The sequence below is a fragment of the Calidris pugnax genome, unplaced genomic scaffold (assembly GCF_001431845.1).
Source record: "Calidris pugnax isolate Ruff unplaced genomic scaffold, ASM143184v1 scaffold65, whole genome shotgun sequence".
Lineage (NCBI taxonomy): Eukaryota > Metazoa > Chordata > Aves > Charadriiformes > Scolopacidae > Calidris > Calidris pugnax.
This window is the reverse complement of record NW_015090785.1, coordinates 558,490-585,372: the sequence shown is the minus strand read 5'-3', so window position 1 is coordinate 585,372 and position 26,883 is coordinate 558,490. Positions and strand designations below refer to the sequence as shown.

General features: G+C 41.4%; 1 protein-coding gene across 3 annotated transcripts in view; it reads left to right on the top strand.

Annotated features, from left to right (window-relative positions):
- Window positions 1–26,883, top strand: part of LOC106902631 (glypican-5-like) — a 409,372-nt gene that overhangs the window by 298,820 nt on the left and 83,669 nt on the right. For all 3 annotated transcript variants that reach the window (XM_014966275.1, XM_014966274.1, XM_014966276.1), the window contains one exon: window positions 2,290–2,440. In XM_014966275.1, the coding sequence (XP_014821761.1) occupies window positions 2,290–2,440 (151 nt within the window). The remainder of the gene's footprint in view (window positions 1–2,289; window positions 2,441–26,883) is intronic.

The window sequence follows — 26,883 nt, the reverse complement described above, 5'->3', positions numbered from 1 at the left end:
TTCTCTAATATGGTCAGGACACAATAAATCTGTGAAAGAACTGAGTTATCTTTCTCCCTCGTAGGCAGATTTTTTCCAATTGTTTAACAAAATGTTGGTTTGTATTGCCGTGACATCAGCCTTTACGCCCCTGAATAATGAGGCTCAACATTAAGCAACTTGTTTATAAAGAACAGTCCTGCAGTAACAATTAGGCAGTGCTCAGTGTGCTTCCCCACTAGAGCCCGTACCCTCTCCTCCCACTTACTGATCTTCCCACCGTGGTGTGAAGTTATTTGTGTCTTCAGAATGAGCAAACAGATCTTCACCGTGGAAGGGTGAAAAATTGCCTGAGTTCTGCCATATAGAAGTTGGCATCTGTTGTTCTGTAGAACAGGATCTCTGCTGCACTCATCCAAGTGTTTGGCAGCCCCAGAGCGGAGGGGGGCAGCTCACAGCATCTGAAGAAGGAGGAAACTATCACAAAAAGCTTCCCACTACAGAGAAATTGCTGCAGCCGTCATCATCCTTTCAACCCAGTTAATAGAGCTGTATTAGCCCTGTGCCCCAGTTCCTCCCCCACCTCCCTTTTAGTGTGAAATGTGTTTGAATCTTCAAAGTAGCTACATTTCAAAATACAGTTTGCTCAGTACCGAGAATAACCACAGTCCTCTGGGATGAAACAGTCTGAAACGGATCTGCAATACTTTGGGGGGAAGATACTTGTGATGAAGGGTATTGGAGAGATCCTGAATCTGACCAGCTTTGAGAAGCATCACAGAGTCTTTCCATTTGGTTAAAATATATCCACGTAACCAGAATAACAGGCCCTAATCGTCCCTCAGACCGTTCCAGCAGAGCAAACACAAACAAGGTTTTTATAATTCCAAAAAGGAGGCAAACAATCCTCTACCTTTCAAAACAACGTTTAAATGTGTTGTAGGCAGAGTTTCAGCTACGTGAAAGAAGTGATCAGAAATACCAGCACAGCTATTTCCATCCCTCCAAAGCAAAATCAACACCTCCCAAAGTAATTTTCCAACAAGATGCAGAAAGTAAATTGGTGGCCACTCACAAAACGGGGATGGAAGGTATGGGGGGGATGGTGACTTGATAATATCCGGGGCAACGTAGCCAGACTGTGACAAAATCCCCTCTGAATCAGGGTATTTCCCTGTCACTGGGCTGTAGGGGAAGCTGAGCTGTCGGGGCTTCTCTCTGCAGAAGCTGTCCCACCTTCTCTAATACCCTCAAGTGTCCTTCGCACAAGCAACCACAGATAGAAGCTGTTGAGGGGAGGGTGGCCACCGAGGAACATGGAGCATCTTGGTTGTGAGATGTTGTACAAAAATGGCACAGCTCCAGCAGGAGGGGTGTTGTGGAGCTCAGCGAGGAGGTGCTGCTCTCAGGCGTGGGGGGAAGTTCAAGTTTTCTCCTGAATCGTCTTTCCATGAAAAATAACAAAATGTATTAGGGCTAAGCCAGTTACTTAATTTCTTCCCCGATAGTGCTGTTCCCTGGATAGGATGGGTCTAGATTTGCTGAAAATTAAATGGTATTTTTCATTTTTTGGAACTACCAGTGAGCTGAAAAATCATTTATTCCCACAGCACCACTGCTCATGGTGACAGAAGGAGAGGAGAAAGATCAAAAAGATGAGTTTGGGAAGTAAATGTGTTGTTACAGCAAGTGTGACCTAGTATGACACATTTAGATTTATTTTAGAAAATGCTTTCTTATTCTAGACTCGGGCCAAGAAACCTATTAAAAGTGAAATTTAATGAATAAATTGCAGTTTGTAAAGGCATCTTAAATGACAGCATCTTACAAGTCATATCCAGCGGTCAAGGTTTCCAAGTGACCAAGCCCATAATGAAGAGTAGCAAATACCCTCAGCTCTTCAAAGGTTGTCAAATATATTGTGGTCTTCAATTGCAAATAACCCAAAATAAGTGCTCAGGCAGCTGGCAGGTTGTACCATCATTAACCAGTCATCTCCAAACTGGGGTTTGCAAGAGAAAAAGCTGCAGGACCAGAGCTCCCTGTGATGATATTGGTAGATGTGGTGTTTTAATGAAAAGTTTGATGATAAGTGTCCCTGGTTATCTGTGGTGGAGAAAATTTGATGGTATAGCCTGTTATTCCAAAATATTCGGATGTCACTGCCAGAAACAACCTCCGACTTGAGGAGCTGTTCTTGAAAGTGAATGAGAAAGTGCTTGCTGCTTTATAAACCCAGCTTGGTCACCAGAGGTAGGAACTGTGTAAATATTCTGACCATTGTTGGTTTTTTTGCTTTTTCCATTTTAGCTGGATGCTGAGAAGGCAAAATTAAAACTGGAAAGATGGGCTTCCCGAGATGCTGGCAGTGGGGGTGGAAGAAGCGAAGAGATGGAGTCAAGTGGAGATTGTGATGATGAGGATGGCTGTCAAGGATCCGGTGACAGGATTCATACAGCAGGTAAGTGCAGTTTCTATAGGCACATACAGAGTTTAGAAATTCATAAATGGCACAATTAGGTGGACAGACCTAAGACTTGCACTGCTGGAATTACTGTCAAAATCCTACAAAATTCGATGCATTTGAATCTTAATCTGTGAAGAGCTGCAGTAAAAATAGAATTATACAGACAGTAACCCAATATAATTTAACACTTGGCGTGCAGATGAAAGACTTAAATGTGGAGTGAATAATATCTTCAATGAAATCTAGATCACAGAAATAGTGGAAGAGCCTTCCTAGATAATGTGGGCTCTTCAAATAAATAGAAAATTAATGTCCTATGTCCGTATAGACTGTGGTAAGTGTTAACATAAATATTTATTTGTTGCATGATGATACTGAAGGATAGCCCAAACAGAGTTGACTGAAAGTATATATTCTTGAAAAAACACATGAAGTATTGATTTTTTTCTAGTGGTGAGCTGCTGGTTAAATAAAATTTCTTGATAGTATCAAATATGCATTTTGCAATATTTATTCATGAAATAAGTGGGATAATATGTCATCAGATGTAGAGTCAGCATCAGAATCTAACTTCACTTCCACCAAAATACTGGCAGTTCAATCTGTAGCTGGGTCCTTATTCTAGTAAGTCAATAAGACCACAAGATGTTTCTAAATGGTTGATATTATTCATTTATCTTGTCTGGAAGTTCTGATTCATTTCAGCTCATCAAAATGTAACTGCTTTAATTACCATAGTGTGTGTAAATATAATTTGGTTTGCATGTGCAAATGTATGAAAACCAGGTATAATAGTGTTGAAGACTAACGCTAATTAAGATGGCTGGAACTCAGGTAAGTTTTAAACTGCTGCTTCATTCTGCTGAGATAAACAAGAGCCTCTTCCTCGTCCCTTTGCCACTAAGTGGAGAGAGGGAAAAGGTATCCCATATTCAAGGAGACTTGCAAATAAGCTGTGATCTGTCTGTAGCTAAGACTTCAGTTGTTCCTATTATGACTATTTGTTCAGGAAAACCGAGCTTTTGTACCTTGAAATGTGTACAAAATGTTAGTTTGCAGTACCAAGTTATAAATACCTGAAATTAAATTTGCGTTGATGAGCTGTATGATCAAGATACATGAGGTATTATCACATAGGGACAGAATTTTTTTAAAATTACTAAGAAATTGCAGCTAACAAATCAAGTAGAGATTTTCACCATCTACTCACCAATGTTTTTGAACAGAACTTTGATACAATGTTACTTTATTTGCTTAACTTTTCAAATTGTTTGTTGTATTATATACATAAGCAATGAAAAGATGCTAGATGTTCTGTGCCTTGGGGGTTTGTGAGGCTGAATACTCAAATATGCTTTCCTCTCTGGGTGGAATAATACAAACAAAACCCAGGTGCTAACTGCTCTTCAATGAACAATTAAACTATTAATACACGGTTTGGGGAGGATGTGTATACATGCTTACAGGGACAATGGCAGATTTCAGGTGTTCAAAAATAAAAGCTTGAAAATTTTCAAGACTTGACTTACAGCTGGCTTTAATAATGGAAGACTATTTAATGTCTTTTTTTTCCCTTTTTTTGCAATCTATTTAATTAAAATATTTTATGCTGGTATCATCCTGGATTTAAAAGAATTATATTTATATAACTAGCTGTTTCAGAATTTAGTAGGGTTTATATCCAATTAAAAAGGTAATTACAATTAATTTTAGAAAATGATATTGATTCATAACAATAAGAATCAGTATTTCATCGTGTGACAATAGTAACGCCGTTCCATAATTAGCTTTAAAATATTGTACTGTATACAAGCCACTAGCAGTAAATCTGTTTTGCATATCTGGATACAATTAAGAGATAAAATGCAGTAATCTCATTATAGAGCTTCTTTGCTTTAATAGAATGTTAAAGGAATAAACAAACATCAGATTAGTTGAATTTCCTCTTGCTACATGTCTGTAAGATGGTGTTTCTAATTGTACCGCCTGTGAATTTGTTATATTTCCTCAATTTAAAACCTGTCAAGTACATCTACCCATTGGTTTGTAGAAGTGGAACATGACAACATTGACTGTTCCTTGGTTGCTTGAAGTACACAGTGAATTGAGACGGGAATTGAAGCTAAAGCTAAATCTCAAATAAAATGCTGCTTTGAAGCTTAGTAAAGTCAATGGGAATATTCTTCCTGACTGCAGCAGGTTCAGATGAGACATAAATGAGAGCTATAAAATGCCACCCATCTCATCAGGGCATGTTGTAGTGTGGAGTCATACAGTTAGAAGAAAAGGAATACAGAAGGAATAAAAGCCTTTCAAAACATGGACTTTTTGGCAGAGCAGTCATGCTTTTAACAACAGGTCTGTGGAAAAGAGAAAAGAGAGAAAAGGATTTCAATGTCAACCTCTAAAATGCTGATTTTAGAATGTAGTAAAAATGTACTACATCTGTCATTTATTTGAAACCTATATGAAAATGATATTTACAATGTATGTGCTGAGAGCATTACAAAAGACTGAGATTGCTTTTAAGTAGTTTCTGAAAACCTACTGAATACTCATTCCTTTCCATCTCTCGGAAGAAAAATTACCTTTTCATTAAAAATAAATTGCCAGGAGTTTCATCAATATCTAGGTTACCACCTTCAAAACATTTCTGTTCATAACTCTTCAAAGATCTCCCTGGACAGGGTACGTTGCCATCTCCTCTCTTTGCCTTTCCGAATTGCACACAGAGGGCCTGGCTCCTGGGTTTGAGATTTCAGTGTGTACTGGGTTGGGAAACACAGAAGTGATTCTGGGCTTGGGTATTCCAGCCAGTTCTGTTGTACTTACCCTGTTCCCCAATACTTTTGGGGGTTGGGGATTGCTGGCTGTACATTTCAGCTCATCTTGCAATGGAGAGTAAAATCCTCTCCTTTTGTTTGTCACATTCTAGCCTTTGAGAATCATTTCTGCATCTCTCTTAATCATTTTATTTTACATCTTCAATTAAGATACATGGCTATCTATGGTTTTTTGTTTACTTTTGCTACAAATAAGCCTTTGCTCACGAAATTCATTGTTATCTAAAAAGATTGCCTCTTACTCCTTTAATCATAATGGGCATTATTATCTATTCTGTATCATGCGGGTTTATCCAAATGATTTCATACCAACAAGATAAACAAATTCTCAGAAAACCATTCTTAGGAAATTATGTACAGTAGAAGATACTTTAAAATGTCATCTTCTCACAGGCCTTACCAATTACCACAAGTATCTCTTCTTGGGGAAAGCTGTGGAAACAGCCCTGTTTCTCAAGCAGACCCATGTGTTATTTGTTGGCAAGTACCAACGTTTTAACGACAACATCTGTTAATCATCTTTGAACAAAGCTTTGTTAGGAGAGATTTAAGAAGAGGAAAGCAAGCCATATAAATCTTGAGCGTGGATGGGGAAGTTGTGCTGCTTCACTCCTGCAGGTTTGTAGGCAGAAGGGCAGAGCAGTATCTTGGTCTGAACCTCACCAAGCACTGTGTGCTCACCTAAGTGTGGTCTTGTCTGAACTTCCATCACAAAATGAGTCCACTGATGTAAGTACTTGTTCTTAAACCCTTCCTGGGCTGTGAAGTGGGGGTGGTGGTGTGGAAAAGAGCAGGGATTGCTCAGTGCCCTGCGGGACTGAGCCATGGGAATATTTACTAGGAGAGGGATTAGCCTTCTGCTGCTCATCAAAAGTCTGAACAGCACCAGATTCGCATTGTGTCCTGCCTCTCTGCTGTTCAGAGAAAAGGAAAAATGTTTCAGTCTGTTCAGTGGAAAGTGGGAAGGAAGTTAGTGGGGAGGATTTCCCATTCCCAGCTGTGCTGCACAGCTGTTTGTTGTGATGAGGCCCCACCCAAGCAGTGACAACCAGTGTTAGATCTCTACTCAGGGAAATCATCAGGTGATTAGCCACTAAACAAAGTTTAGAGGAAATGTTCAGACCTCAGGCAGGGACCTGGGCTTAATGCAAGGCCAAAATCACCTATGTAAAGCTCTAGGCTTTGTGGGAGTTGGGGAGCATTATGTGTTGGAGAAAGGTGGTGCTGACACCACCTCTTGGTGTGGGTCCATATGCACACCTGTCTGTGGGTGGGAGGACACAAGTATTCTGGGTTCACTCACCAGCGTGTGTTCACCATACTTCGTGTGAAGCCTTATGTTTTGCATAGCCAATGTAAGACAGAAATTAATCCAAGCTTCTTTCTTAGAGGAGCCTGACAGAACATTGTGCAAAGTCATAGGGAATGAGCTAGTGCTGGACTACAGCTGTCCTGCTGGCAAGGCAAACAGCAGAGGTTAAGGAAAACATCTATTTTAGCCTCTCCTTGGGCATGTCCTCCACTGAACACAGTAGACAAAGCCAAAATGTCTGGTGTACATGAACTGCAGTCTCTGCACCAGATTCACCCCTCTGTGGGTATAATCTCTATGGGTCAAAAACCTCAGCCCTCAGATGGGGCATGTATTAACCCCACTCCTGATGTGCCTTCAAACTGCAGGTTGCTGGGAAACAGAGACATGGACTTTGCCTTTCTGCTGACTGTCTGCTCTACACAGAGATGGGCTTCTGCTTTGTCCCTGTCCCACAAGCAGTGGGCTTCCATGGGATAACAAGAAGTGCCTGAGCAGTGCTGGCCCATAGGCACAGTAGATTTTAAATAATACTTTAAAATCATATCTGCTGGTGCAGACATTCCAGAGGCAAACACATCCTGTGACATCCCAGCCAGACTTTGAACATGACTGTGTGTCAAATGGGCTTTATTACTGTGATTTTTGCCCAGTGCTTATCTAATCCAAATATTATATTAAACTAATTCTGTACTACTTCCTAATTCTTTCATGAAGTTCCCTCCCTTTAATAAGAACTTTCTGATTTCAAAACTTTCTCTAAGCTGAATATCCTGCTTATTGTCAATTTCAGTGCCCCAGTGGAAACCTGTAACAAATGTACTTTGTTAGAACAGTCAGATGACATGATTCCAACTCTGGGCTTTCTTCTTGGAAGTTAAGGCACTCCACAGCTTCAGTGCATCTTTCTGCTCTAGACAGAGTATCACAAGAGATTATACTGGTTGTAGATTTCTTCTTCAGGGCATATGAGAAGGATATTCTTTTTTGCCCCAGAATGCCTTTATAAGTGCAGACAAGTAAATTGAGAAGGATATTCTTTTTTGCCCCAGAATGCTTTTATAAGTGCAGACAAGTAAATTTTCTTGTTTTCTTTCTGTCTGATCTGTATCTGTCCTCAACAGCTATGGAAAGTTAATGTATCTTTCTCACTGCTCATGAATGTTTTCATTATCAGTTTTTTCTTTTTGAATATCAAGATTCTTTTATCCTTTATTATGTTATCATTCTTCCGGCTTGTCTGTCTTTTCTAGGCACTGATATTAGTGTATGAGCTGTCATTTTAATCATACTTCATTTCCATTCACCATGTTACAGGATGCACTTACACTTGTATTTATCCAAATATGTAATTGTACAGCTGCTGATTTTGTAATTATTAGTACAAAACATCAATATTCTGAGATCATAATATCTGCTGGCAGCCAGCCACACTCATCAACTTCTCATCGCCACACGTCTTCGCTTTCCTCGCAGATGATCCTAGCTCACAGAAATGGGGCATTTTCAGTATCTTCCATCTTCCTGCCTAGAGAAGCCTCTCCATCATGCCTCAGCCCCGTCCTGCTGCCTTGCGTGGCCATTTTTCTACATCCTTTGTTGCACAAGACATTTTATCTCCAGCTCCGTTTTAGAGACCCTATAAATCCCTTTATTACCCTTAGCGTAATGCCTCGTTCTATCCACAAAGTAGCACAGTAACAATTTAAGCCCTTCTATAAGGTTGATTTTTAAGAAAACGCAGTGGCTTATATTTGCTTTATATTTGTCATTTGGGGTGGTAGATCGAGATGAGCCCCTGTCAAGAGGAGCACAGGCAAACCCTGCCAGCAGACCTTCATGTGTGGGGAGAGGCGGGTGGTACTTCCACAACTGAAAACTTCTGGGTTTGGCTTCTGTTGTAAAGATGTGCTTTGGGAAGAGACATGGGAGCCAAGAAAACCAAAGAAACCTAAATAATGAGGATGAAAAGTATAGAATTTGATTAATGCTAACCTGACTCGATAGCCCATCCCAGGATCAGATCCTACTTCGGACTCGTGGTGGTGTCACACTGTTATGTCATGGGCACGCTTTGCTAAGCGTTTCTCTGGGTGACAGTGACATTTCTTGCAGCCTCTCTTCTGTGCAAATGGGATCAGAAGACGGCTGAAAGAGGGCTTCTGAGAAGGGAGAGCATTGCAGGGGGAGGGAAGAAAGAAAGAAGAAGGTTTCCCCACCTCTCTAACCTTGCTTAAATCTATTTTATAATCTACCGACACAGGGATAAGGTATTATCTGTCATTTTAGTGTCCTTCATTACACAGTATAATTTAAGCTGAAATGCATATGAGAAGAGTATAATCATTCCTAATCCTTCCTCAACCTCAGCATTTACATGACAGTTTGAGGTGTAAAGGCAAGGGATTTCAGTTCCTTCAGATTTTCCCTCCTAGACCTGAGGTGAGAGAGTTCCCAGCACCACCAGCTCTCCCACTTGGATCCGCACGAGGCAGGAGTTTTTGCCAAGTTATATAAATGACTTTCTGCATGACCAGATAAACACATCCCCTCTAGGAATTTCTCCTAATGCTAATGAGAACACTAGCGAGAGGAACAACACACTGAGTGCCAGCTCTGACTCTCTGAACAACTTTGGTACTATCTCTGGTACCTTCAAAGAGGTAAAAAAGGTAATTGGGGAAATGCAATTCTACCATTTCACCAGAGAAATGTAAATTACAGCGCATTTTTGATAATTTTAGCACTGTTTAGACAAAATTGAAAGGGAAAAGCATTTTAGTTGCTTAGGGTACAAAGCCTTCCAATTCGCTGTTCCATAAGGGGAAATTAAACATTGGAGAGATGAAGATAAAGACATTTGGGGCTTAGCTGTTTGCAGTAGTTCTGTATAAGCCGTCATCAGAGACTGCATTGTAGATCACTGAAGGGTAACGTGCTTTTGCCAGCTTTCTATTAAACATATTACCAGTCATCTGTGTCCTTTGAATGCACTTATTACAGCAGAACATTTTTTTACTAACTTTGCGGCAGTATTTTATCTAGTTACTTTCCACAGGAACAACTTGATGTGTTCATCTGTTTCTGAGATGTGTTTTGAAAACAGCCCTAAACTGAAAACTCAGGCATCAGATCTTTTCCTATGAATTCCCGCTCACCAGCGTTTCTCAGATGTTTTAATCAAATGGACTTCTAAAAAACAAATATACCACAAAGCTGAATGGCCCCAAAGAGGAACAGCATAGTCACACCACAAAGAGCAGGAATGAAGAGAGATAACTTAGTATGTGGTGGCTGAAACTATGAGAAAGACGAGCTTCTAAGAAAAATCACCTTACTGAACACAAGAAGCAGGACATGCTTCTTGCTCCAGGCCAAGAGCAGTCTGCAGGCAGGTGCTTTGACCCCAGGCTCATAATGCCTACTTCTGGGAAAGTCATTTGCAAGCATCAGGCTGGTACCTGGAGTCTAGAGGCCAAGCTAAATGGAGAGTAAAACCAATCCTCCTGAAGTAACTCTCCTGAGCTGTGTGATTTAGATCCTTCTGACAAGAAATTCACTTAAGAGCTGTAATATCTCGGTCATGCCAAGTGGTGATAGGATAAATGTGAAGGCTAAGGCAATTTGCCCCCAAAACGCCATAAAGCCAAAATTAATTAAGAGGAGTTAACAATGAAAGGTCCTTCAAATTACTTCAAAATAGATAACTCGTATAACTTAATGGAAGCTCAGTTTAAAATGCTAATGCCGTTATGCTGTAAGTTATCGAAACAATCCTGCGAGCCTCAGGAGAACGCTCGACGTGATGCCCCACAAGGGAACACTTACCTGGTGACAGCTAAGTGACAGTGGTGTCAGTGCTGGGCCCTGCCTTCCTCCTCCTCCTCCTCCTCCTCCTGAGCCTTTGCCTGCTCGCCAGGGAAACCTGCAGGAGAGTCAGGGACTAAATACAGTGAATTGCTCTGCCTTTTGTAGCCCACGCTGGTTTGAAGCGTTTGCCTTGCTGCCTTGGTTTAGGGTTCCAGTAATATCCAGAGGATATTATTGGATATCCACAGTGGATATCTCACTGATATCCACTGTGAGGAGCAATGTGTTTGCACGTGGGCGTATCTGGAGGATAAAACTCACATTTCTCCAAGGAAGGATGGTAGTAAAAGCAAACCTAGGACCTTGTTTATTCAAAGGTAAATTATTCCAGGTTAATTAAGGTAAAGTTGCGAATTACTGCAATCTTAAAGGCTCTAAGAAACCCTCTGTCGTCTCTCATTGCATACAACAAGTGAAAGGCAGACAGCACAGCTGTTTGGCAGTGGAAATAGAAGTAAAAGTCACTGACAAATAAACATCCAGTTTCTGTTTCTCCCTGCTGCTGCCTTCCCTTCTTCCATGATTCATGAGGAAAGCATAAGCGGTCGCTGTTCTTTTAGAGGAGGGAAAGAATTGTTTTCGTTTGTTTTCCCTCTCTCCCTCTCTCGAACCAATATTTCTTGGGCATGTTTTGTCTTTGTTTTAGGGAGAAAATGCCTTGAGTACACCAGGTCTGCATTTTGAGGTTTCCTATTCCTTGATTGTCCATTTTAAGGTATAATAATACTCCTTAAAAGAGTGCTGTTGTGCCTGAAGCCAACAGATACGCCATCAGCATGTATCAGCTGAGAGATTTAGGATCAAAACAATACCCTGAAAGAAAGCGTGGTGTAGTTTCAGAGTAACAGAGAGCACGGTACAGATGCTTTGTACTCTGTACTCCATTTACTGCAGGAAGAACAGAACTTCAGGCTGAAGTGTGTGACTTATCAACAGGATCGTGAATTTATAGGGCTAGATCTGGCTGCCTTCAGATCAAGGTACTTATAGTAACTTAAACCAGCTGATGATCTTGCACATAGTTAAATACCTTCCTCAAGAAGAGTTCAAAGATTAGGCACATTATTCCTCAGCAGGTGATTTTGCATCTGATTTATCCCACAGCGTTTCCTGTCTACTGGATTTTAAGAGTGTTTTTTTCTGTCCTTCGATCCTGAAAGCACTTAAGTAATACTTCTCTGAAATTTAACACTTGCCGGGATGGATGGGACAGTTGACAACTTTCAGAGGCATTTTAGGGTGCTGTGCACATTCAAGGAGGCTGTAATGCCATCTGCTAGCCCCAAACCCAGGAGTTGGGTATAATTTACAGAACAGTGAAGTTAGAAACCTTTTTGTTTCTGCGTGACATGCTGGAGTGTGGGGTGTGAATCTCTGCAAACAGGGTGAAGCTTCCAAATTACAGATTACTAAGGGTCTTCATCATAGTTCTCAGTGATGGAAAAGTTAGCTGGAGACAGGATCCTACAGCACCTCTTCTAATACTGTTTTCAGTCTGGTCTCCTCCAGTTGCCTCAATTAATTACCCATCATGTATAGTTGTATCAGAAGCTTTTCTTTTTCTGAGTTACGTCTCTATGCCTAGTGCAGGTTCCTGAGTATCACAGTGAGAAAATGTTTTCTCTCCTTGTCTTCCTGTCTTTTAGGATTTAGACAGATTTTCTAGCATTCTTTAGGCTGTCTTCTTTAATTGGTCTCTCAACCCCCCTATTGTGCTTGTTCTTCTGTGAATGTCAAGCCAAATTTGAATTATTTCTGAAATAAAATACCATAAGGAACCGAACAAACTCTGAATGTGACTAAATGATATTTTGAAATTAAGAGAATTTTTTGAAAGATTTTTATTTCTTGAGGTATCTTGTATCACTTTAGTTTGTTCATCTTCTAAAGAAACACTTCTGTAAAGTTTGCAAATTAGTGTTCGTTTCAGCAAGATTTAAGTCCATTTCCTATTGTAATGCTCTCTGAAAGGATGCACGTTCTTGATCTAGATATGATTTGCACGAGCAAACCTACCTTGCACAAGTGACCTACCTGGGTAGCAGCATTCCCTAGAAAGGGGTGAGACCCAGTTGTCTGGTGCTGTTTAGAAGAAATGTAATTAGCATTTTGGAAGAGGTGAGAGCAACAACTGTATATTCTGGTGAGCAAACATCTACTTTTGAATAAGCAGATAGTGTGATTTCTGGCACCATGCAGATCATAAACTCTCATCTGAAGTCTGGATAAAGCATGAATGTTAAAGAGTGGCAACCCAGGTAGCGTACAAGGGGAATAACTGCTCTTTCAAGCTTCATTCAGTTTAGTTGTAAAAATCATTAAATGTTCTCAAAATCCCAGTTTTAGCCCATTTACCATTGATTGTTGTCCACAGTTAACAGTTAATTCAAAAAGATAAGCACAACTAGCTCAGTATGGGCAATGAAAACCCCTTTGAATCGCTAAAAGTAGGTACATTGAAATCAATTGATGAGGGGGGTGAAATTCCACGTTGCTCATGCCCAAGGCTTAGCCATTATTTGCACAGAAAACCTCAGAAATTCTCAGCTTTCAAAACTGTTTGCTGTTCATCTCAAATTAAAGAGATTAAAGAGAATTTGCCATTGCAGTATTGAAACTGCCAAGTAATAAATCATCATCTGATATTTATAGCCCAAAATTAAGACTGGTGACTCAGACACACTGCTGACCATTTAGCGGTGAAGTCCTAATAATCCAATCTGGAGCAGTAGGGAAAGGAATAGCTTTCTGATGTGAAGTCAGACAAGTAATTTCCTATTTAAAATTTGATTAGATAAAATCTTTTGAACATGTGCTTGTAAAGGAACAGCCTGTTTAAATATGTATACTGCTGCAGCACATGCTGTACGCTGTTACAACTCAAGCCAGCACAAAGAACATTTGCACTAACCTGAACGTGCTGGGGGAGGCAGAGCGCCCAGGGCGAAGCTCTATCAGGATAAATCTCTTGCACAATGGAAACATTAGAGCTGATGGGGGGAAAAGCAGTTTTCATTCTATAAAAAAAAAACAAAAAAACAAAAAAACCAAAAAAACTTGTTTTTGTGTTGCAAAGGTATCATTTTCCAAAACAGAAACATTTGGTAACATACACAATTGGAAGAATGTTAATTGGAGGTGATATTTTTGTAGAGTTTCAATGCAAAAGGAAAAATATAGATTCAAGGTGGAATATTTTGCCATCTGCAAAAAAACTTAGAGTTCTTAAAGCCATCTAGTAAGCTTGATATTCTCAGCCAGCAAGTAAGAGATTGATTTAAAGGCATTATATTATAGCATTCAGGAGAAGGAATAAAGGCCAGAAAAACCAAGATGGGGGAGTTTGGCCTAATTCTGACCCAGTAATCAGCACTGGGAGCTTTGCCTTTGACTTAATGAATAGCAGTTTGAGCCAACAAAGGAAGGGTTACGTTCTGCTGCCCTCATCCCTGCGCACAGGACCCTGTCCCGCAGCAGTGATGCTTATCCCTAAGAGGCTGCCTGCAAAGTTACTGCTCAGGATGAACTGCAGTGATGAGCCTGGCCTGTGCCAAAACACAGAAAAAGACATTGTTTCAGGTTAAAGAATAGTGACACTGTCTTTTTCTCATATCCTAATTTATATAATTTACAGAGGTCATGGCAGCATTTCACAATATCGGCTATTGATAATAAAGCAAGCTGTCAAAACTGGGATACAGTCCCATTTCAAGTTAAAGTGCAGAATCCCATTACAGCAGTTGAGTGCAGTTGTAGCCAAGCTGGAACATTTTATCACTCATCATAAAAAGTACTCGCAGAATAGTCCTGGGAATTGAAATATTCGCATTATGTTCACACGTTGAAAAAAAATTATTCTTTTTGAAAGTGACCAACTATTCATGTTCACTGGAACTTAGTTTTTCTCTTTTTACCTTCATGGACCTCTTTATTATTAAAGCCCCAGGGACTATCTTTATTTTTTTTCAGTCCATGGTGTGAATGTGCACCAGGTGGTCTGGTAAATATCTGCTGTATTTGGGTTCATTCCACTGCTCTGAGGTGGGGGAATTTTTCCTGCAAGTTTCTTGCCGTTCTTGTTTTCTGCTGCGCTCCTCCTCCCCTTGCTGGGTACAAGAAGATGTTTCCATTCAGTTCTCTTGGCGGAACCTGGTTGTTGGGGTTGAAGGCAGGGATGCCACAGCTCTCCCCCAGCATGGTCTGTGTGGGATCACCACCATCCTCGTGGGTTTTCTTACAGCCCCCCAGGTTATGAACTGAAGCGTGAAACCAGGCAAAGTGCTGCTGCCTGGGTTTTGCTTTTCCAAAGCCAAGGGAAAACTCTGAGCGTCAACAGAGGCTCCTAGTCATGAGCCTTAGGATCACATTCAGTTCCTATTCGGAGGCTTTTCTTGCAGCTGCAGAGCAATTCTTTGATTGGCACTGTCACATCTTTATGTGGTTTTCCCATCAGAGGAGGATGTGTGTGGTATTGCCCTGTAAGAAAGCCAGATGGCTTCTCAAGGATGTCTCCTGTTGCAGTCCAGCCATCGCATCCCCACGTTCAGTAGATGTACGTGGAAGAACCCTCTACTTCTCTGTCTCTCTCACACACCTCCCCACACCCCCTGCTCACTGGTGTGTGTTGTTCCCTGTGGCCTCCTGATCCAATGGGCTCGGGAAGGTGTTTCCTGCTCAGGTCCTGTAGTACTTAGAGGGGATTCCTGCACTGGTGAGCAGTGTGTGAGATTGTGACAAAAAAGCACCCGGGTGTGAATCTCTGCTGTTGCCAGTGAAGCTGTTGGGGGTGCAGCCCTGCTCAGCTGAGGAGCAAGGCACTGACTCTCTCCAGACTGTTTTAAGGCTTTGACTCGCTTGACGTAAACTCCACATGGATATTATGAACTGGAAAGAGCTTAATCAAAAAACCCACTTTAATCATATTCCAAGGTCCTGTGACATCTCAACAGATCCTTGACAGCTTGTCAGTAAATGAAAAAGATGCATGACACTAATGGGGATACACCGGTGGCTCGGTATCATACCCGAATGCATCCCCAGGAAATGCCCAGTGGGAGTCTCCCCATTAATCCAAAAAAACCCGAATAATCAATGTCCGTCTGGGAAACTAAAAAACCCACAATCCTTTTGATTTAATGCAGAAGCCAAGGTACTGTCAGCTGAACTTGCTACTTTAAAAGCAGTTTGCATACTCTTTGTCAAGCAAATTTGCATAATCTGTGTCACAACAAAAATTGGAAGTGTGTTGTATCAAAGAAGATTTGAAATGAATTTTTTAAACTGCAGATAAATCATAAACTTATTTTTGCAAACTATATGAAAATATATTGCAAACTATAAAGAAGTCTACTCAAAGGAGCAAATGTGCAACCACAGAAAATATTTTTATATCTGCATAAATACACTGAGACCCCATCAATCTGCAGAATACATCAAAAGAAGCTTTTGTAAGAAATAAGCAAATTATAAATTCCTAGAGTGACAATTTTCAGCCACAGATTATGCAAACATTATGCACGCTTCAAGTAAACTTACATTTTATTAAAAATGTAACTCATGATAAAATAGATGTAACATTTGAATAGCAATTTAGAATTTATATTATTCTTACCTTATAAAATGATATTGAAAAAATGAATTGAGCTAACACAAGTGTATTCAATATGCATGAAATTTCTATTTAGTCTGTAAAATGCAGAGCGGATAGATAGTAGCCATTCCCAGTACTGTAATTACTGTCTCACCATTTGTAAAGCATTTATGTAAAGTACAATACTTCTGACTAACCATGTACAAACTCCTTGCATCTCGTTAAAAATCAAATCATTGATTTAAAATCCTTTACATTGCGCTGCTATTGATGAGTGCAATGTAATCCATCACTGCTTTTATTTTATATAACCAAACGCAATCCCTTACCTCAGTATGCGTTCTTTTTAAACAGACTGATGTATTATACATACTTATTTTATATAACCAAACGCAATCCCTTACTTCAGTATGCGTTCTTTTTAAGCAGACTTTAAACAGTGTATTATCATAGTACCTTAATATTGTCATTATTAAAGGGCAGCAGTCTATTATAAAGAAGAAATTCTTCTTTATTTGTTCCTGCATGCTACAGAGAAGGCTTGAACACTGTCGTTATTTGTTCCTGCATGCTACAGAGAAGGCTTGTCATGTCTTTACTTGAGGGTTCTTTCTCCTTTTTTGCAGACATGTGCACTGATTTCGGTGGAGATTATCTTTCTGTCTTTGTTATATTTCCTTGAAAGAGCCTTAATGTTAAATCTTTGCAATGATCCCTTTTCCATACTGGTCACAGCTGTTTGAAACCAGATAAATACTAACAGTTTCAGAAGGTAAATAGTCAAAACAAAAATTCTTCCCTAGCGAGCATTCAGGTTCTCTGCTCTTCCCGTTTTATTCATGGATCGCATATCTCATTGATTTCTGAGATTTGGGGTGTGCTCCTAAATTACCTCTGGAGACAGAAGGCTTTCCCTCGCTCATCTCTTCTTTGGGAGCTGCCTCCTCCGTTGGCAGGATCAGCCCACGTATCCCTGCCCTTTTGGGGGCTGCGTGGCACATCCCGGCGTGGATGTTGTGCCGCAGCTCCTCGGGCATTGGCGAGGGCAAGGGGTGAGTGCTGAGGGGAAGAGGTGGCAAGATCAGAGACCCTGTTGGCATGTACACCCTGGGCACAGAGGTGGGAGCTCCCTCCCCTGTACCCTTGTCTAGGGTTGATCTTAGATCAACTAGTTGATCTTAGCCCTCAGCATGACTTAATGCCTTGTGGTCCCAGCCGTGTTAAGCCCCGGTGATGTGTGTTTGAGTTGGAATGGAGCATGGAGGAGTCAGCTCCAGCAGCAGCCTGTCTCTCTGCCTTACGCTGGCAAAATAAGCAGATGTGTAATCTGTTTTCTCCTGGGGTCTCCTACGATTCACGGTTATCGTAAATGTGTTACATGGAGACTACATTAACGCTGCTGTCTTAGAATGTAAGGCTTTTGTTCTTGGAAGGTGTTAAGATATTATGAGCTTTAAGGAGATTTGTCCTGAAAAGAATTTAGAGAAAATTGCCCCGCATTAATGCCTTAAAATGCCCATCATCAAATGCATGACTGCTAAACTCTCAGGCGGTATGTGGTAATGTAATAATTGATGAATCCATGGGAAGCTCACACCTTTTTCTTGAAAGTACCATATTAATACTCTCTTTTAAAAATCTTCACTAGGCTAAGGTAGCACACGTGTCGTTTGGTGCTAAGGAATACTAGCTGTTATACCTTGTAGATAAATTTAATTTGATTATTGCCTTATTTTAATTGAATGCATTTTAGGAAAAAATATACAAACATGATGAAATTAAATGCCTACAGATTAATAATACAGTGCACCAAGAGTGATATTTTGTTTGGCTTATTTTTAACATATCTATTAGTTGCAGACTTGAATACTGTAATTGCTCAAAACAAAAGTATCGTTTCAAAATGAACAACAGGATTCATTTCCCAGAAATCCAAATTGTACATATAAATTAACAAAGCCTCTACATGAGAACCGGTCAGATACTTTTAATATGATGTAGCTGGTAAACCAGCTGTATGTACAGTAAACCAGCTACATGGCTCCAATCATCTTTTTTCCTGTTCGATCTAATAGCTTGTAAAATAACATTAGGAGTAAATCTCAGGAAGTGGAGGGATGCGTGTGGTTAGGGCTTTCTTGGGGGCTTTGGTTTTGACAGTTTCTTGAGGGAGAAAATGATTTCATCTGTTGGCTAGAACCAGATGTGTGAGCACATGTGGGTTAGTGGCACTGAGAACGGGTAGATTTTGAATACTGTCAGAAGCTATCAAGGCTTTAAGATTGGGGGATATATTTCTGTTTAATTAAATAAATCACCTTTGAGCTGACAAATAAGAGTTTCAGATTAGCTCCTTAGAGTAGCTGGAGGTGTTAAACCCCTGAGGCGTTTTTTTCAATCCACAGAGTGGTTATAATTCAGTGTGGAACGGTCCCCACACGTGGTACAAAGGGGGTGGATTCTCTCCAGCACCAGATAAATGTGGAGCTCCCTACCCCATGACCCTTCCAAAACAACGTTCTCCTTCACCTGTCAACTAGTAAGAATCCTGTGGAGAACTCCCACAGACATTGTTTCTCATAATTTCTCATGGATATTGGTGAAAAATGCTAGTAATGAGAAAAAAAATTTGCCAAGTTATCTTCTTTTTCAAACCTGAATCTTCCCTTTATTACAGTCAGTCAAAAAATTCCAGACTGTTAATATGCCAAGATGTTAATACAGCTCTACAGGATCTGTCATCTTAGTTAACATCAGCTAAGTACCTGCCTTTAGTATTTTCATCTTTTCAATATGCATTAAAAAAAAATCATACAAGTTTTCAATACAGTAGTATATTAGAAAAAAAATTAATTGCTGTATATAATGAAGAACATACATTGGTATTATGTGCTCTATTAAAATAAAATTATCTCCAACTTTAAATAATATTTACTTTAAAATTTAAAACAGGTCATCTTTGAAGATGAACAGACATGGCCCCTTGCCAAAAGAACAATCAGATTTTCTGCTGCAGAATATATAGAAAATCATAACAAACTTAATTACCTGTTCCACTGCTAAAGGCCCTTCATATCTTAGCACTCTTGAGATTTAGCAGATTGTATCACATCTTCCTGATTAACAATTCTGACTGAGAAATGAAACATTCAGACTTACTGAAATTAAAAAAAAAAAAGAGTCTATTTTAAAAGAAGGCAATGTATGAAAAGCCTCAATTTGAACCAGTGTAATGGCTTACAATAAATGTTTAAACTTCAGTGTATTGTCTTAAACTATATGAATATTGTTTGTGCCATGTGAATAAATATCAGCATAGTTCTAATTTTCCCAGATCCCTCATCTCTTCAACCTTTATTAGAGGTCAGTATCTCAGCCTGAGATGTTTTTTAATTATTATTAATAATAAAGTTATTAATAATATTGTTATTATTATAATAATATCTTAGCTCCTTTTCACAATTTCTAGATACCAAGAATCCATGCAGTATTCAAAATCTCTTTTCTCTGAAATTCCTGGGCATTTTACATCCTAAGATCTCGGAAGTCTCAAATCTCATTTTTCTCCGGAGCCATTTCCCTTGGTAGGAAGACCCTCCTGGTGGGAGCTGAGGGAAGGGACAGGAGAGCGTTGGCTGCAGAGCAGGGGCCTGGGGAGAGGAGCTGGACGCTGCAGGGGGAAAGGCTCTGTCTCTGCCTGCGAAACCTAACCCCAAACTTCTGCCTTCTGTTCTTTATTAACATTCCCTTAGGATTGCTTATGAGTATAAAAGTTAAATACTAATTTTCTGGCACTGTCTCAGCAGCTGTCAGTGCCTTATGATTCAGATACCGGCATTTTTATAGGCAGAGAAGAATGTATTCAACAGGGGCTCGGGGTGGGAATGAAATCCCGTGTCCCTTTACCGCTCTGCAGCCCCGGTGGCTCACAGGACCTCGTGTCCCCTGAAAGCGATGCTCCGGCTTCTTTCAGCCCCCTCAGCCTCCTTCTCTGAGCTCCCCGTTCCCCATACCTCAGCCTTGCCTTGCCTTGGCCTGACTGATGCCTCTTCCATGAGACTCTCTTTTCCTGGCAGTGCCGCAGCCTGATCACACGTAGCACCCTATTTGACCACCGTAACTCTATTTCAGCCTAATTCTCTACTAATTCTTTGCAAGCTTTCAGTGCCAATCAGAAATATCTTCCCAACATCCTCCAGACGCCGTCCTCTCCCTCGCTTTGAGGGATTGCAGTTTCTAAAACCTGGCAGGATGTGATCAACAAAGGAAATCCCTCACCCGCCCTCGGTGCCAGCTCCCCCGCTCCAGACCCAGCTGGCTCCCGCCGCGGTGGGACGTGCCAAGGCCAAGGGCACAAGGGACTGATTAGGGCAGGGGCTCCAAACTCCTTCAGACTCGGCCTTGCTAACAATGGCAGCACTCGGGGTTGGTTTTCTTTATGTGATAGTGATTTAAGAGGAGAGGAGAAATAACATCTCAGCAGTGCTGAGAGAATACACAGTGTTGATCTTTATTATTGTGTATGTGCCCAGCGCGTGGCTTGAAGGGAGCGAAGAGTCTGGGCTTGGGAATTTGCCTTCCAAAGGCCTTAACCCAGGGAAAAGTTAAAGCAATTACTTGGTTAGATCTCCCTCCTTTACAGTATAGGCTATTCATGTGCTTAATTTTAGCTGATTCGTTGGAACTGGAGCAGATAAAAACAAGCTTTGTTCCTTCTGAGCTTTCTTTTGCATCACACCAGATTTTCGTAGCGTTTCCTTCTGTTGCAGCAAAAGCATCGCAGGTAATTCTGCCCGGTGCCTGCCTGTGTAACTCCCTGTCTCTGGGGAGCCACTGTATGGAAGGAACTGACTCTCCTGCCACTTATTGTGATCTGAAGTGGGAGAGGTGACGGACGGGGAGAGGGGGACTTTGTCATTGTTCTAAGGAAGCTGTCAGACTCCGTCACTGGCAGCTCCAAGGCAAGTCCTGCATTCGGTCTGCTACCCAGTGTGGTGTGGTGTCTGTTTGTGTCCCATCAGAAATCAGGTTATCCTTCCAAATCGCCTGCTTTTCTATCAAATGGCATTCTGAGGAGTGCATTTTACAGCTTCTCATTGAGTTGCAGCTCTGGCCCTCGCCCTCGTTGTGTGCACGTGTGCTCACACACGTGTGCACGCACGCACGCACCCCCCAACCATTCTGCATGTTTGCATTCATGTGGGATCCCATTTAATCTCCTCCTTTCACTCATCTTCAGCATGTGCTTATCAGCTGAACCAATGCCTGTTTGCTTTCCCAGCTGCGAGTTCGGGCTGGGATTACTCTTAACTTTAAAAAGTAACACTTGTTTAATTAAAAGGAGTTTCCAAACTGTCACTGGAGTGCCAGATGCAGTAACTGGAATCATCCTGCCCCTCATTTCCTTTCTTCTCTCCTCTCTAAAACACCCAACATCAACCAAGAAGGAAATTAACAATTAATAGGCAAACAGAAAAGCAGCATTGACAGGTACATCAGCCCCATAGAATGAGCTGCACTATCAGCCCATCTGAGAAAAACTGAACGCAGAAGTCCTCCCCCCTTCATTTGCCATCATATTCATAAGTTTCAAGTGTCATATTTATTGCCCTGTCATATTTGATTTTGTATTTTTAATATTGAGAAAACGATCATAAAACCTATTGCAATACTTAAATATCGCTATGAAAGCGAAAAATTGATTTTCCCATAAAAGTAGATTCTCTAGCGGAATTATGGCCCTGGTGGAAATGTACTCCATTTCAGCGTGCTCTAAGGTGTGCTTCTTGGATAGCGTGCTGATGTTATACCTAGTCATATTGTCTGCAGGCACTGGACACAATCCTCTGGGTGTGCAGAAATTAGATAAGGAATAATTCTTTTGTATAATAGTATCCCTTGTGTAGTCTTCTATGCAATACGATGAAATTAATTCAGCTTCTCTCCATAGAGCTTATCTTCGGTCCCAGCATTAGAGTGTACTTCTGCATTTTACCTGGGCAACAAATATTTTCTTACTTCATTGTGTCAGAAAGTCCAGTATTGGTGATTTACAGAGCAGTTTGGGTTCCACAATCAGCCTGTAACTCCGTGTATATTTTTGCAACATGTGGCACTCAGTTGAACAGGAAAAAATAAATACACCTCAAAGCCAGGTAACGTGCAGATGGCGTGGGGTGAGGGTGGTTACACCCCCTGTGTTAGGGTACATCTCAGAGCTCTGCTCAGCAGCTGTGACCTGGCCTTAGGAGAACTTCTGTACATAACTTAGGTTATTTACAATGTTATTGACCTCTAATTTGAATAGCCTATTACTTATGAAACTGTACATTCTTCTTGTCCATACCTTTCTAAATATAAATTACTGTTTAACCTTTTCTTTGGGGATTCATGACTGCTGTTAAGGTCTGAATGGAAAGAGAAGAATTTCTGCCGCTTACTTCAACCTAAAAAAACTCATTGTCCGGTGCTGGAAATTTGATTCAGCTTTCCCCTATTTCCAGAAAATATCTTTAGACCTTTGCTGGCACGGTTTGTACTAGAGAAGTGTTTAGCAGTATGGTCTGTCTGGTCATCTGGCCTTCTTCAAAACTTTCTAAAACAGATCAGCCTTACGGTTTTCAACCTACAGATACTTTCTGCTCTCAGCCAGAGTTTTCTATAGACTTTGATGTAATCGCGGTTAGACCTGAAATTTTGTGCTGTTTTGGTTTTCCATCAGAGCCATTATCATAGATAACTGTTCCTGGTGTGTCACTACCTTCTAATCCTTCTTGCAGGCAGGACATGTGACATTGGGCCCTTCCCAGATGTATTTCCTACGATGACATTTCAGTCTTTCTCTCCAGTATTCACCGGCACAATTGCAAAGCTGAGGCATATATATATATGTATAGCAGTTTACTGAACAGTATAGCAGCTTCTCTTCTAGTTTACTGTTCTCTTTTTATATACAGCTGCAGAACATTTTTGCCATGGGCTTTCATATCTTGTGCTGAGCCTCTGGTTCACTTTTGGTATTTCATACTCTACCCTTACACACTTTGGTTGCTAGAAGCTACTTAATCAACCCCTCCTCCCTCCTTTGCAAATGCACCTCTTACTTCTGATGTTCAGCTGGGGGGATCTTTATCCCTTGGTGCTACCAGAGGCTCTTGGGTGACCCCATGCAGAGCCATGATCACCTCATGGGAATTCTGTGCTGATAAACCAAGACTGCAAGGTACTCACACCTTATGCTTTTGGGCACTTAAAAAACAAAGAGCAATTTTTGCATTTACAGCTTCTCTAACTAGGGAAGCAGCTTATTAGGCCCAGCAGCCCTTGATTGCCTTGAGCAGCCCCTCCCATCCCCTCCACCTGTGGGCCCAGGAGCCCATTTAAGCTCTAGCCTGGGCAATCAGTGGTGGTTGGAGCTGTGTTGGAGCTGGAGCTGCTGCTGAAGGGTTTGGCTTTCTGGGTTTGCCCTCGAAGCTGACTTGTTTCCTTACCTGTGCCTGATGGTCACTGGCTCATCGATGGGATGTGCTGTTGTCCCTGCCTTGCTCTGCTCACCTGACTCTGGTGCTGTGGGACCATGCCATGGGGGTGAGTTCTCTGCCTTTCCTCTGGCTCCCAAGGGTGGGGGGAAGTCTAAGAAATTAGTGCTTACTCTAAAAAGCAGTCCTATTTCTCTGATGTGTGCAATGATGAGGAAATACTGCATGATATTTAGAGCTTTGTGGAGGAGAAAACCATGAGGTCTCTTTAATAGAAATAGGCAAAACCCCTGGGGACTGGGGAACTTGGGGATGGTGTCTATTTTGTTCACCCAGAGCACTTCATTTTAGTAACTTGTGTATGTGCTGTTACAGCACTGACTCTGCAGATGTTTTATAACTGTAGCTATCCTGAATTTTGAGATGAAAGGTCATTTGGAACAGAAAATGTTCTTTTTTCTTTTTTATAAGCCAAAAAAAAACTTATGTTTTTTTTTTTTTTTTTTTTGTAAGGCAAAAAAAACTTCTCAAAGAGCTTGTGACCAGTGCTGCCATTTAATCAATTGTGTTTCACTTTGCTTTTCAATTGGCTTTGACTGAGCCCCAGAGATTCTGCTTTCAATCTTGGTGAGGGCTGTACACCTGTGGCACATTCCTTCATCGCAATGGATTGCAGTAGAGATATACCTTGAGTACACAGGGCTTCCCATCAATCTAATAGTTCTCCTGCTAGAAGCTAAAGATGAGCCGGGTGCTGCAGTGGGCTGTATATATGGAGTGTGGCTGACAGTAAACAATGCCAGTCTCTCTTCTTGGCATCACAAACCAGCAAATATTGTCAGTCTTTTCTCCAATGTATCTGAAAGGTTCTGTGATCCATGTGTGTTCTAGATACTCAATGCAAAGCACCTGGCCTGGTGCCACTTAAGTGTGTGTCAGCCTTTCCCTTGAGGAGCATTTTGGCAGCCCAGCTCTCCCAGTACTGGTTAAGTGGGTGACTGTGGGTAGGCAGTGTAGATGGGCTACAAAAGGCTTGGTGTGTCAGCAGAGAACCACGTAGCTCTAAGCATATCACGTAAGGTAGGATGTTATTAAGGAGATTCAAAGGTGAGAGCCTGCTGAAGTGCGTTTGACTTCCCTAGTAAATCCACACTGCTGTGCTGGGTGGCCAGTTTTCAAAGTCCTCTCCTGATATTTGTGGTATTTCCTTCTAAACAAACAGAATTTTGTATTATTTGGATAGTCTTCTCTAGCCCACCTACTTGCATGGTATCTGTTATGGCTGTATTGGAGCTCCTTGGTCTTTCATCTGTTTTCCCTCATTATGCCCCCAAGACTTGTTTTCTTAATTTTACTGCTGGAGAACTGGAATAGACACTCAATGGGAAATAGTCCAGCCATTCTGCACGAGTTATGTTTTGCATTGGTTTTAAGTGCGTCTCTTTAAAATATAATTAAAAGCTTTATTGTTCCTTGATTAATATGCTGCTCTGTTTATAGTATAATGCCACATTATCTGTATTGTTCCTCAACCATTTTACAAATATTTCTATGCTGTGTTTATTTTGGCAACTGCTGCCAGATGTTGACTATGTGAACTCTCTCCAGCTTTTTAAAAGCTGCAATGCCGTTCTGTCTAGAAGATGTGTCCGTGTCAGGGTCTTGTGATGTGAAGAACTGCATCATCACCTGGGAGACCTGGCCTCTCCCCCACAAGCATGCCAGGCTGAAGGGATGGGGAGCAGAAAGGGGGTCAGAGCCCAGGGTTTAGACTTAGACTGTTAGTCTAAACACCAGCTCCAGAATTGGTGATGCAGCCCCGATCTCCTGATCCCCGGTGCCATCTCAATGTGCTGCTGGTCGCTGAAAGCTGCTAAACACCAGCTCCAGAATTGGTGATGCAGCCTAGATCTCCTGATCCCTGGTGCCATCTCAGTGTGCTGCTGGTCACTGAAAGCTGCTGCTTTTTTGGGGGGGAGAGGGGGCAGGGCAACACAGGAGGGAAGGTGATTAAGGGAGCAGAATGACCAGCTGAACCCACTTCAGAGCCTGATAGGTGACGAGGGGGAGGTGAACCAGGTCCTTAAGTGGCTCAGCCTTGTGGAGCTCCAGGTGGAGAGGAGCCTTTGTGGAAATTGGTGTGACCTAGCCTGCCATGCCCACCTTTGCACAGCGTGATTATGTGATTCAGAGTTAAATACTTTGGAAATCCAAAGGAGCAGGAGGACAGCATAGAGTTTTCAGTGTTGTGTGAATACATATGCATTAGTTTGAACTTCACCAAATAAACTTCCACAGAAATACATGTTTCAGGCCAACTTTTTGAGTGATGCACATTGGCAGGGCTTGCACAACCAGATAGGAATCTGGTCCAGGCCTTTTAGTTTAAGGTATATGTTAGACATATGACTGTGGGCTTCTGAAGCTTCTGCAGGGAAACAACTGGTTTGCGTTGTGTTCTGTGGTTTACACAACCTTGTTTGGGGCTCTGTGTGCCAGCTCCACGTCAGGAGCTTGAGCCTCGGTGGTACTGTGTGAAGAATAGCTTCCCTCTGGAAAAACGAAGGAAAAAACCAAACAAGCAGTGACTTAACTTCTTCTGTAGATTTTTTTTTAATGTCTTTTTCAGTAGGCCTTTTGCTCTGAGCTTCAAGACAGAGAATCTATCATACTGCTTTCTGTTTAGATCTGGACATAGGAAAACTGTCTGGAAAGCCTGAAATGGGGCTACTGCAAGTATTGATACCTTTCACAAACTCTGACATCTTTTAAATGACCTGTCTAGCACAGGTAGGAAATCTGAGGCTGCCAGGCAAAATGAATGGAATAAAAACAACCGTGTCCCTTGCAGGCGTCTGCGCTTCCGTGGAGTAGCTATCGCTCTGGGGGTTTCAAGGCATAAACTGGCCATGAAGAAGTGTTAGCACACACCACCCATCCTGTGGCTCTCTGACACTAAATTAAACACTTATCCCTTGCAGTTTTTCTCCCTTCCTACTGCTCCTGGTAAATAAAGAAGTCCCCTCCTGCAGTGCATTCACTTGGGGTAGGCTTTTCCACTGAATGTAATATTAGAAAATATAGTTTGCTTGTTGCCGATTAACAGACTAGCCATGCCCCTGGTAATTACAGGGATTAGAAGTCTTTGTTCTGCATCATATGAAATCTTTATACTGCTGACAGGTTGCAACATAGAGGACCAGATAGCCCATTTCTGTGCTGTGAAGCACTTCCAAGTTACGAGATCATTGTGCTGTAGAAATCAGGTGCATAAAATAAATAATCTAAGGTTTTGCAGGCTGTAATTCAGTGAGCAAATACCATAACCCTCATTTTATTAGAGA